At 47.4% G+C, this 12,942-nt stretch overlaps 3 protein-coding genes across 3 annotated transcripts; all 3 read left to right on the top strand.

Annotated features, from left to right (window-relative positions):
* Positions 1-121: 121 nt before the first annotated feature.
* On the top strand, positions 122-2,516 carry T310_1592 (Cyclohexanone monooxygenase; the record flags this gene model as incomplete). The annotated part of the gene is made up of 10 exons (XM_013475565.1): positions 122-286; positions 350-384; positions 464-701; positions 764-1,040; positions 1,148-1,398; positions 1,463-1,599; positions 1,658-1,903; positions 1,960-2,029; positions 2,092-2,315; positions 2,435-2,516. 10 exons carry the CDS (start codon positions 122-124, stop codon positions 2,514-2,516), a joined length of 1,725 nt encoding a protein of 574 aa, XP_013331019.1.
* A 2,064-nt stretch (positions 2,517-4,580) lies between these two features.
* Positions 4,581-5,950, top strand: T310_1591 (uncharacterized protein; the record flags this gene model as incomplete). The annotated part of the gene is made up of 4 exons (XM_013475564.1): positions 4,581-4,663; positions 4,719-5,002; positions 5,060-5,087; positions 5,143-5,950. The coding sequence occupies 4 exons, from the start codon at positions 4,581-4,583 to the stop codon at positions 5,948-5,950; spliced, it is 1,203 nt and encodes a 400-aa protein (XP_013331018.1).
* A 1,598-nt stretch (positions 5,951-7,548) lies between these two features.
* T310_1590 (Cytochrome P450) lies at positions 7,549-9,365 on the top strand (the record flags this gene model as incomplete). The annotated part of the gene is made up of 6 exons (XM_013475563.1): positions 7,549-7,776; positions 7,836-7,952; positions 7,998-8,100; positions 8,157-8,225; positions 8,277-8,867; positions 8,929-9,365. 6 exons carry the CDS (start codon positions 7,549-7,551, stop codon positions 9,363-9,365), a joined length of 1,545 nt encoding a protein of 514 aa, XP_013331017.1.
* Between the last annotated feature and the right edge of the window lie 3,577 nt (positions 9,366-12,942).

The following is a 12,942-nucleotide window of genomic DNA, read 5'->3' as shown; positions in this document are numbered from 1 at the left end:
TCCGGTTTCTTCTTTCTCTGTTTCTTTATATTTCCTAAGAGCCTGAACCGTTTTCCTTCCTATGGTCCAAGTAAACAACACTCCTAGTGTATGAGAAGAAATGTTCCCTTTGTCAACAAACATGGGCGTCTTCGACAATACCGACCCAACCGATCTCTCAACAAGACCAATCAACGAGCCTCGACCCATCAAAGTGATAGTCTTTGGCGCAGGCATGTCCGGCATTCTCGCGGGGATTCTGTTTCCGCGATCGATTCGGAATCTCGAGCTGGTGATTTACGAGAAGGTAGGAATGCTCTAGAGGGATTTAATAATATGGTTACTGACGAACAATGTTAAATGAAATTAGAATGCCGACCTTGGCGGGACGTGGTTTGAGAATATGTATGTATAACTCTCATAACTCCTAGAGAAAAAAAAGCAACAAAAGGAAGCTTTTTTTGGGCTTATTGATATTCTGCAGCTACCCCGGAATCGCATGCGACATCCCCTCACACACCTACCAATTCTCCTTCGAGAACAACACCCAATGGAGCAGCTACTATGCCAGCGGCGCCGAGATCCAGGCCTACTTAAAACAGGTAGCCGCGAAATACGATGCCTACCGGTGCATGAAGTTCCGACATCGGGTTCTCAAGGCGGAGTGGCAGGATGATGAGGGGAAGTGGTGTGTTGATGTGCTGAATGAAGATACTGGAGGGGTATGTCCTTTCAATAAACGCATGTAAATAGATATAATTGTGACTGACAATGGCTATATCAGCAATTCATCGACACTGCAGACATCGTCTGCTCCGCAACCGGCATCTTGAACCACTGGCGCTGGCCCAACATTCCCAACCTGCACAGTTTCCAAGGCAAGCTCGTCCACTCGGCCGCATACAATCCCACGTATGACCTGTCTGGCAAACGCGTGGCCCTGATCGGTGGGGGGTCGAGTGGGATCCAGATCCTGCCCCGGATACAACCGCTCGCAAAAAGGGTTGACCACTACATGAAGGGCCGCAATTGGATTCCGCCGGTGGGTTTTGGTGCGGAGGGTATGGCTGAGCAGGGGGGTTCTGGTATAACCCGTCGTTTTTCTTCTGGAGTTAACCCCTGTCTTTGAAAGTCCGTCAGGTCGCAACTGTTTACTGATATTGACCAGTAACGACGCCACCTGAATACCTCGACAAATTCAAGAATGACCCGAAAGCATACCTCGAGTTCCGACGCCGCATCGAAGACGTGCTGAACAAGCCCATGGAGGCGCTCTACCGGAACACCGACGCGGAAAAGATGGCATTTGAAGCCTGTCGAGAACACATGCGCGCCAAACTGGCCAAGAAGCCGGAGATTTTTGAAGCCCTCGTGCCGGATTTTGCGGTTGGATGCAGAAGGCTCACACCTGGGCCGGGGGTATGCTCATGGCTGTTATCTGTCATATATTCTGCTGTACTTGACTGATTCGTCTCTGGCTTAGTATCTGGAAGCACTAGTCGAGAAAAACGTCGCGTTCATCCCGACTCGGATCAGGGAAGTCGTCCACGATGGCATCGTGACTGAAGACGGAAAGAAGCGCGAGGTGGACATGATCATCTGCGCTACAGGATATGACGAGTAGCCATCTCTCTCAATATCTCTCTCTATATACAGCTCCAGATACTAACGACTCCAGCGTCCACAAGCAGCATTTCCCCGTCATCGGCAAGAACGGTATCAATCTCCAAGACCTCTGGGACGACTTTCCTCAGGCATACCTGTCGTTAGCGCCAGCTCACATGCCGAATTACTTCTGCTTCCTGGGACCGAATGGCGGGGCCGCGCAGGGCTCGAATGTCCCGTTCCTGGAGAGCGCAGTTCGCTATGTGATCAAAGCTATTGAGAAGATTCAGCGGGAGTTTATCAAGAGTATGGTTCCGAAGTAAGATTCCCTTTGCAGCGTGTGATTCTGTTCTGTCCACTGACAGGAGCGTGCAGGCCGCACCTGGTAACCGCCTTCCGGCAGTACATAGACCAATATTTCGCCCCGACAGTTTTTGGCGCGACGGTGAGAACACACTATCCAACTAGAAGAAAAGCCTTTGAACAGTATGTATTGACTTTATATAGTGCAACGCATGGTGGAAGCACAAACGCGCCCCCGACGGCCGTATACTTGCCGTCTGGCCCGGCAGCCAGCTCCACGGCTCCAGCGTCATGGCCAACCCCCGCTGGGAAGACTACGAGTACGAGCTGCGGGACGAGCTGAAAGGGAATCCGCTTGCGTGGTTCGGCAATGGTTTTGTCAAGGAGCAGCTGATGGGGGCGCTTACGACGGGGTATTTGGATGAGGCGTATGTGCCGGTTGAGAATCCGCTTGATGAGAAGGGGAAGGAGAAGCGAAAGGAGGTTAATGGGCAGTAAATCGTTTCTTGTGCAGTGTAGTAATTTTGATTGTGATAGTCTTTTATAGTTTGCCGAACTATCTGTCTGCTCTTGCAAGGATTAGTGTTCCTGACCCACGCTATGTATCACCTTCAGTCACCATGGAATAGGTCCATAATTTCAAGCAAGCCTCAGGGTCTAGAAACTGCATATCATTACATTTTTAAGAGGCACTCTCACAAATGCCGTCTGAGATGGTCATGCTCGATAGAGTTCTCGTCACGATTAAATTACTTTCTTTTGGGAAACACACTGTCTGACCGAGTCAACGACAGATAGGTCAGTCATACCCGGATTTCCTGTATTTCAGTCATAACCGCTTCAACGAGCAATGCATGACGATAATAAGCATAACACGCAGTCAATATCTTGGCGGATCGGTGCTCAGGACAATCGTGCTGTCAGTCACAAAGAATGAAATCATCACAAAAAAACTAGTCAGCTCGAATTACCAGAACAGTCATATACACACAAGAAGCTACGGCTGGTTCCGCTCTGGTTGCTTCTTACCTAGTTGCACTCTATTTTCTTGGTCGACTTCTTTCACCACTCCATCTTCGATATACTTGATTTGTTTTCCATCCCGGAAACTCTGACGATGGAGCTTCTGAATTTGTACACCCTGCTCATCAGCATAGCTTTTGCCTTCATGTTGGTGCTGATATCAATCGCAAGAGACCTCCACCAAACTAACTAATCTATTCCTTCAGAGTTTCTGCAGCAACTCCCTACAGATACCCCCTCCTCCTTCTCGCCGATCCTTCAACCTGGGCATCCGTTCTGTTAACAATACAACTCCTGAAACCCTCATCCGTGTCCTGAACGTCGTCCACGTCTCTACCGGAGTCATGTCCTTCGAGCCTGACACTTTTAACGACCTGCCTATTGGGGCAGCACTCCTCCTCGTGGGACAACCGGAAGGGAGCATGTTCGACGTCTTCAGCACCCTCACTAACGACCCGTTCAAGGCTGGGGTAAAGCTGAATAATAATGGCTCCACGTCTGTATATTCTTATAGCGTCTACATGCCTATGTAGAATACGCTCTATGCGTGCCCTGTCAATATCTCTAGAGATTCGAATTGTCGGTGTGACAAGAGGTGGTTGCTTCGTATAAATACGGCCCCTAGAAATGTATCGTCTTCCATACAGACTGCACCAACGACAGGGCGAGCTCTTGGTGCGAGTACGGGTATAGGCACGGGCATGGCTCGCAGTACAGCCACAGCTATAGTTAGGAGGACAGGCACTGGTATAGCTAGACGGAGAGCTGCAGCTGAGAGGCACTGGTACAGTTATTAGCGGCCCTTGGCGATCGACTTGTATTTCTTTTCCTTTGTATAGAGGAGCGCGAATTCAATCCTAATTCATACCAGCCTAACTGGTCTCAAGGATAGTGTATGATAAATAAAATGAAAGCCTTAGGCCTCACTGACAATTGTGACCTAGATTATTGCTAACAAGAAAAATTAATAGTTTCGCTAGACTCGTCTTTTTTTAAATATTTCACTAGCACCTTGCCAGGGGTAGCTGTTCTCAATACGGTAATTCGGTTAGCCACTCAATCCTACCTCTCAAAGGCCTCAATCTCAGCCTTGGCCATCTCAGGAAAAAACTCAAACAGTCAAACTGGTAGGCTTTTCGACAAAGTAATAGCCCTCAGGGTTCCCCCCTGACCAGCTATAGCCAAGAATTTGCTCTCCAGGAATAGAGTTGCCATCGAGGTCCATAAACGGCGAGGACATTCTACTTGAAGCCAGAGGTGAGGGAGAATGATGGCAATTGAATTTAGAACATAGTCAGTCTGAATTAAAGTACATGTTCTAGAAGATCCTCTGTTGCATGGGCTCACGCAGAGTAAATGATATTTGAATATTAGTTAATATTTCTGATTTCGATATTGGAGATACGGATAGGTCGATTTCATATAATGCTTTAAAAAAAATTCAAAATGGAATTCTCGTAACAAGAGGTCTCCCTTGATATGGATTCTCACGTGATCGAAAGTTGTTTTGCTTACTCTCACCTCTTAAATAGAATTGACCAAAATGCACCTTCTGTCATCATCACCACTCGTGCTGCTGCAGCTACAGGACCAACAACGGTAGTCGGCCAGTGCCACTGGACAGTCAATTGACACCTGACTCACGCAAGGTAGATGACTGTACAGACCCAATGTTGCTCCACACACCTGCCCTCTCTCTCTTGGCGCTGTCCTACATGGCAAATGCCCAAAGGTGTATTATGTATCTAACAGGGTGAGCAATGATGAAAACCTGAGCTTTACCGTTCTTGCATTGAACAACAATCCAGTCAACATAATGTCGTTCCTGAGCCTTCGCTCGTGTCGGACGTAAAACATGTCTCTCTCGCCTTCATGCGTCCTTCGACATTCACTGCACCCAATGTCTCTGAATGGCCGCTTTTCACCACAGTCGAGTCTGTCCGCCCCAAGTTTGCGAACGGCACTGCCATCCTGGTCGCAATTGGGGGATGGGGTGATACGCAGGGCTTCTCCGAGGCAGCAGCGACGGAGAGCAGCCGAAAGCTGTTTGCGCGAAACGTCAAAGCGATGGTGGACCATACTGGGGCAGATGGTAAGGCCGACAACTCTGACACTTCTGAGTCAATTGCTGATTAGCCGTTCACTTCAGGCGTTGACATAGACTGGGAATACCCCGGGTAGGTAAATTTCTTTCCATGTCATCAGGCAGCAAACTTGCTGACCATGTACTAGTGGAAATGGAGAGGATTATAAACAAGTCCCCAATTCTGAGAAAGCCTGGGAAATCGAAGCCTATACCAAGTTACTCGCAGAAATTCGGTCCGCACTCGGCCCTGACAAGTTGATATCGGCTGCTGTGCCAGGTCTTCGGCGGGATATGCTCGCCTTCACCAAAGAGACGATCCCAGAAATCAGTTCCTCGGTGGATTTCTTCAATATCATGACATACGATTTGATGAATCGGAGGGAGAATGTCACGAAACATCACACAGGCATCCAGCTATCATTGGACGCGGTAAACGCGTACTTGGAGAACGGAGTTCCGCCAGAAAATGCCAATCTGGGGTTTGCATTCTACGTGAAATGGTTCAAAACCGACCCCGAAGGGGGATGCGATCAGAACCCAATTGGATGCAAAACGGTCTTGATGGAAGATCCATCGACAGGCGCTGACCTGGGACAATCAGGTTCTTTTTCCTGGCACGATCCAGTTCCCTCGGAGCTTTCCACCTCTTTTGAGAGGGCCTTATCTGGGGGAGAATACGATAGCGAAGGAGGCGGGCACTACTTCTGGGACTCGGAGGAGAATATTTTTTGGACTTGGGATACACCGGAGGCCATTCTAAAGAAGTTTCCGGCTATCATGGAGACAAAGAATCTGGGCGGTGTGTTTGCATGGGGACTGGGCGAGGATGCTCCTGACTGGGCTCATTTGAAAGCGCTGACGGCCGGTTTTCGCGAATATTCACAAATAACTGGGGATAAGCAAGTTGGGGCATCCTCACAGCCCGCAAGTACGCGAGAAAAAGATGAATTATGACTATCTGTGGGTGTAGCCTTGAAGTGGGTTATCGAGACGATTGCAAGAATTTTATGACCATCGAAGTGAAGCAAATGGCATGGGAACATCATAAATCCTACCAGTATTCCTTCGATTACCGTTTCTGGAATATATTGGTGACATTTTCTCGGGCCGGCCCGTAGAAGCCAAACCCTAATATCCTCCCGTTAGGGTTACCAACATAGCTACGTTGCTATCGGATGTGACATTCGTGGTCCATGACTCGTAAGAACAGATGATGTAGGCAACAATTTTGACTACAGGAAAGCTAGACCTCTGTGGACATGCTTAAAAAAAAGGCTATGATCAGAGACAGTCGTACAGTACAATCACGATAGAGAGAATAGGCTGGTTATAATCAACCTACGAACCTTGGAAGATGCCGTCTTCTTTGCCTCAGGACGCATTCTCCACATGAGACGGTCTTCGCCTTCCCAGAGTAGAAGTTCTAGTGGCTGGCACTAATTAATCATTGGAATGTTGTCCTCCCGGGAAGTTTCTCTATACGCCACTTATCTTATTTCCCTTGGCTGGAGCTGTGGAAGCGGTGTCACTTTAAGGATAGTCCACTGTGCATGTTCAGAAGGAGTAAGTGTTGAAAGTCAGAAGAAGTAGGTGTTGAAAGAGACATCTCATTAACTCCAGTAATATGGTCCCGGAGTCTGTCAGATGCATTTGTTCGTGTAGCCATATCGCTGCATTCTTCGTATCACTGGTTCCTTCTCTGGACCGGACGCTTCGGCCATGTACTCCGTATCACCTGTGAGAGTTTCAAGTTCAGAGGACCCAAATGCCGAGGTTACACCAATGCCCTATCTGTGCAATGGATAACGAATGCTTGGATGTGTACGGAGCATATCCATATGTGTGGTTTTGTGGCAGAGGGCGTTTTCTTTTCTGTTGTCTGGCGTGGTCATTTAGTTGATTCAGACCCAAGTCAGCTCATTCAGCTCTTGTTGGCCCTTTTAAACCTGGAGTCTCAAGGATAGGATGCGCTGAATGCCCACGATAAGATTGGATCGGTCGTCTACCTAGATTAATATGGTAATGCTGTCGGAGTATGTATAAGTTATGCATTTAACTATGCAGTTAGTTACGCATGTTATGCATTCAGTTATGTACTCCGTACTTGGTTATGTATTTAGTTATGCATTTGTTTATTTGTTTATTTATTCTGCAAAACATTTGATATCCCAAAATCATCTGCCAACGCCAAAAATAAAAACGATTAATTCCACTCGAAACTCGAACTCCTAGTGGACAAATCTTCAAGTCAAAGAACACATACCCCAAAGGTATGAACGAATTATGAGGCTGATTTTAGCCTGTCGATCACTTACGTGTCTTTACCTTCTTTGTCTAATGCCCACCCCGGACCTTGGGGGCCGACACGTCACTGACATTTCTTTGTTGCACTGGAATTAGCGTTAAATGTTGGGTTACACGCACGACCAAAAGAATGGACGTGTAGATTATCTCCATGTAAAAAGATGTGTCCTCGCCTTCTAGAACCTGGGGAATTTGTTTCCTCTCGTTCATCTTGAGGCGTCAAGACTGCCTACCCCGACACCAGCAATATGATAGCTCTACTTACAGACTTCTCGACGTCCCCGTATCTTCTGCCATGCGTCCTGGCGACGCTGGCCATCGTGCTGGTTGCAACCCTGTACAATGACATCTCAGACGAGCTCCCCTACCGGCGGTTCCCCTTGGTGGGAAAGGGTCGATGGGAAATAACGAATCGAAAGGCTAAAAATCGCTTTCTCACCTCCGCCAGGGAGCTCATCTCCCAGGGCTTTAGTCAGGTATGATAGATCATAGCTTAGTGGTAGAAAGGAAAAAAAAACTAATATGTTTCTTGCAGGGTGTTCGCGTGTTCCAGCTCAGAACTCCCCTTGGCCCCCTCTTGGTGCTCCATCCTCAGTACGTCAACGAACTGAAGAGCCATACTCATGTCAGCTTCACAAAGGCGATGCAAAAGGTACCCGTCATGGCTTTCGGGAATTCCGTTTTCTAACTCTTTCAGTTGTTCTTGTATGGCAAGTATCGTGGTCTGGCGAGCTTTGGACAAGGCGACCAGCAAGACATCTTCCAGACACTGGTCCAGGGCAAGCTCACTCAGTCGCTTGGTATGTAGATAGATACCCAACGACTGAAAGAGGGACGCATTTCTGATCCCTGCCAGGTCAAGTCACTCTCCCACTGTCCAAGGAGACGGCAGCGCTTCTCCGGGAAACGTTTCCTTATTCCGAAGGTATGCTCCCCGGCCTGAGGTTAATATAGTTCTGTGCTTATTTGTGTTCAGAATGGAAACCGTACGTCTTTGCCCAGACCGCTCCGTATATGGTTGCCCGTCTCTCGTCCTTGGTCTTCCTGGGCGACAAGATCTGCCGCGATAAGGAATGGCTGGACGTGTCGGTCAACTATGCCCTCGACGCCTTCAGCGCTGTTCGCGCCCTCCGGCTCTGGCCGTCGATCCTGCGTCCCTTTGTGCAATGGTTTCTCCCGGAAACCCGCAGGGCGCAGAAGCATCTGACCGTCGCCCGCAGGATTATCCAGCGAGAGATCGAGCAGAGAAGGCGAGAGGAGGCTCTCGGACACAAACGCTCCTCTTCAGACGCGCTCGACTGGGCCCGCGAGGTTGCCGCCGGGCGTCCTTTCGATGAAACGCTCGGCCAGATCGGTCTGTCGGTGGCAGCCATCCATACCACGTCGCAGCTGCTCACAAACATAATCTATGACCTCGCTGCGTATCCGGAATATGTCGCCCCGTTGAGGGAGGAGATCAAAACCGTGCTGCAGCAAGAGAACGGCTGGAAGGCCAGCGCGCTGACCAAGATGAAACTGCTCGACAGTGTGATGAAAGAGACGCAACGATTGAACCCGGCGGGTATAAGTAAGAATCATTCAATCTCCCAAAAATGAAATCGTTCAGTCTAACAGAGTAATGCATACAGCCCCCCTCAACCGTCTCGTAATGAAGGACATCACCCTCTCCGACGGGACGGTCTTGCCCAAAGGCGCCTCGGTGGCCATCTCCTCACATCCCGTCATGACGGACGCCTCGATCTACGAAGACCCGGAGAGGTATGACGGGCGTCGGTTCTGGCGCAAACGCCAGGAACCCGGGAACGAGCATCGGTACCAATTCGTGACGACCAGTCCGGAGCATCTCGGCTTTGGCCACGGACAGCACGCGTGCCCCGGGCGGTTCTTTGCCGCCAACGAGATCAAGATCGTGCTTGCGCACCTGCTCATGAAGTACGACTGGACGTTTGCCGACAAGGATCGCGGACGGCCCAAGACGTTGACAATCGGGACGGAGAACATCGTCGATCCGACGGTTGTGTTGCTCTTCAAGTCCCGGAAGCCGGAGATTGACTTGTTTGAGTAGTAGCATGGGTCGAGTTTTGAATATAAAACGAGACTCGTCATTTCAGCATATTGAAGCGTTAAGCGGGGACTTTATATTGCTGATATAGTGGTTGTGGTTCGGGTTACGTGTGCAGGGATGTACTGCACATTCCTACTATATATCGAACAACATACGACGGCATTTGATTTATTTCTTCACCGAGATATAGTATACACGATTTGACGTCGGACGTGATCACTCTGGTTTCGCTTTCTACATGGTGTTACTTGGATGAAAAATTATTTGAATTGTTGTTTGAACAATGTCTCATTATCACATATGTTGCAAGGTATCTATATTGCATCAGACTACACCACACCTCAGCAGACAAATTGGATACTTATTTCAGATAGCGTATATCCTTTTTCAACTAGCCTCTGTTCGGAGCCTTGGGTAGATTGCTGAAATATCTATTAGTCCTGAATGCAGTGCTTGTCCGTTTCGGTGCAAAGAGGAAAGGATGTCTGAATGTTGACTAGACAGGAAGTCCTAGTAGGACATGAAGAATTAAAATGATTAGGAAGGAACAGGAAGATAAGAAAGCAGGCTTATTTTAAACAAAAAGAAAATCCTAGGAATGATAAATTTCTATCCATCTCCTTCGTCTCGACCGGTGAGATCATATCCACTACCTAAGACTCCTTGACAATTAATTAGGACGTCGCGGTTGAGGACTGATCTGAACATCCTCTTTTTTATTTGAGGCATTACTGCCTTTTTTTTTGTTTTCATCGAGAACCATCTTACTACAAAAAGTACTCTAAATCTATTACAAATCCCTCGTGTTTGGTACTAAGACAACTATACCACTATTTTTTTTATACAAAAGATCATAACCGAAGAAAAAAAAGGAAGGGAGAGGGAGAGGGGAGGGGGGCTCAGGCTTCGAAGTAAGAGTCACCTAAGCCAAAAAAAGAAAATGAAAATGAAAAATGGAAAAAAGAGAGAACACAAAAAAAGGATATAGAAAAATGCTGTATGTAGCCAAACTAATTAATGTTTTTAGTACTGTGTATACAAACTGAGCGCCACTTTCGGATCGGTGGAACTTATACCAACTTCCTACATTACATTCATTTTTGAGGACTCATATTTGAATTTATTTTTTTTGTTTAATATGGATTTTACTGGCAATATATGAATCCTCGTAGATTGTTGGTAATTTGATGGGCGAATTATCTGTGGTATTGATAGGCTGAACTCTAGCTTTCAGCTTTTATCCTCGAGCCTTCCTTGCCGTTAGCGAAGCATCTCTTGCAGTTGAGAGATGGATATAGTACGAAGCTAACAAGCCTTTTTTTCCATACAAAGCAATGCATATATCGTGATTGGCTCTCTTGGTTTATGAGCCCTGTCTAGGCTTAAGTATCATCCGCGCATGATCTCCCCCTAATAATTCCAATTCTCTTCTTTCTTCCCTATTGAGTCTTCTTACAGCGACGCTAGTTATTAGTCTAGAATAGATTGACTAGCTGCGATGAGGAATTGCCGGGCTGTCTAATCAAGCAAGCAAGCAGACCGGCAGGCAGCAAGCAGGAGCAGCGTACCGAGGCAACTAATTACCATGCTGAACGAAAGAAAGGACTGATCTAGCTAGGTTCCGGGAGATCCGGGAATGAAATGAAGCGACCAGTTATGTGAGACAGAGAGTGTGTGGAATGATACGGATTTTGTTTTGGGGGATTGAATTTGTAGTCTGCTTAGGTATTGTATCATGATTTTGATCTTCTCTAACAATCCTCTTCTGGTCTGTCAGTCTAGTCAGTCAATCAGTCAAAAAGTATTGCCTAATTGTTTGCGTGACAGAGCCAACTAAGAATACTACAGAATAAGCTCTAGTGAACTTGGAGGCATATTACAGAGTATTCCCTGTAACATCTTTGTCCAATGCCTGCGCCACGGATCCCTTAGTAATAAATACTAATCTTAATGCGGATAAATCCTTATCCTGACATACAGTAGTAGTCTGTCTACTCTGCACGACGTACAGGGATGCTAACCGACACAGGCCCTAAATTAGTGGACAGGCATCATGGCCAGGTCTAGACGGGGGTCTTGTTCAGGACTAGGTTTGTAGATGCAGGGTTCCCTGGTAAAGTATTACTCCGCATATACCCTCGATAAGAGCTGCAAGTAATGGTATACAGGAAATTGAAGACCATAGTAACCTGTCCAGACTCCATGGTAGACTTGGTACAGAGAATTGCATGTTTTACAAAAAGTGCGCAGCTAATAATACTAATTCATTTCCATGCAGTACGGCAGCAATTCTGGGATATAAGCCTAGTCTTTGATTTCCAGCACCCAGAGTAGTGTTAGTGCTCACGGAATACGAGACAAGGTGGAAGCTCACTGGTGAATACCCGACAGATGGAATGTGATTGACACTGCTTTCTCTATAACGAACCTCCTCCTGTATATGGCCATCTCCATCTCCATCCTCTGTTCCTCTAGACGAGGGGTTCTTTGATAGTCGAAATTCATGTCTGCATCGTCTGTGCTGGCATATAGGTATGTAGGCAGGTATATGAGTAGAAGATTCAGCAAACAGCAGGTGCTGTTGGCACTTAAATATCGAGGAGAGCTACAGAGCACAACTGTCGGCTACAAATTTCTTATCGGTACTCCGTCCTTCGTATACTCTGTACATTACTCCATACGTACAAAGTGTGTATACTATGTTTATCACATTCCTGGATAGGCCAGACTAAATTGTCCACTTTCCCTTTATGTACTCCGTACGGCATTCTCCATTAGGTATCTGCTCTATAATACTCCGTACTAGACTGCTCCATAGGGTTACCGGAGTTATGTTTCCACCCCGGATTCGACTACTAATAAGAATATGCCAGATTGGAAGTTGAACAGTGTCGTCGTAGTGGATCTGACAAACCTGCCTCGGAGTCCGGAGGATTGCCCTTCCGTTGCTGATCAGTAATCGTCTGACGTGTAACTAGATCCTTGGTAGATTATTAACCCAAGGAACGGGATACACTAGTATTCCGTACGGAGTATTAGTACTAAGTATTATCACGGCACAATCCAAATCCATCGTGCTCAATTAGGGTTTACGGAGGTGGCATTCCGGCACGCTCAGACCTCGACCGGCTCGACGTCACCCCGTTAGTGTGTTTAGCACGGTGCGCTTTACCAAAGGCATTCTAGTCGAGGTACTCTGGGGTCTGGTTTCTCTCTGTGACAGGTGCAGGGTTTCTGGTACGTAAACTCCAGATGGGATGGGGCTGCAGCTAATTATATAGTTCTAGTTCTAGCCTTCGCTAAACTTAAGGCCAGCTGTCATGCAACGTCGGAGGTGGAGAGCTTGCTGGAAGCGAGTGCACTTACTCCATATATTTAACCAGCTTTGATCATGGGATAATATTATCTGAATTATTCGAAAAAGATTTGGGCAAGGATAACAGGTAGACAATAACTACAACTACACATACGTTTGCACCTCGTCTACTCCGTACACATCCTCCATAGGCATGCTCCACACGGAATTCCCGTCTCCGTGCTCCTCCAGACGGACGGGCCAGACTAGTGGGTACATCGT

This window comes from Rasamsonia emersonii (assembly GCF_000968595.1).
Source record: "Rasamsonia emersonii CBS 393.64 chromosome Unknown ctg1118621759993, whole genome shotgun sequence".
Classification (NCBI taxonomy): domain Eukaryota; kingdom Fungi; phylum Ascomycota; class Eurotiomycetes; order Eurotiales; family Trichocomaceae; genus Rasamsonia; species Rasamsonia emersonii.
This window is presented reverse-complemented; position numbering and strand designations above follow the sequence as displayed.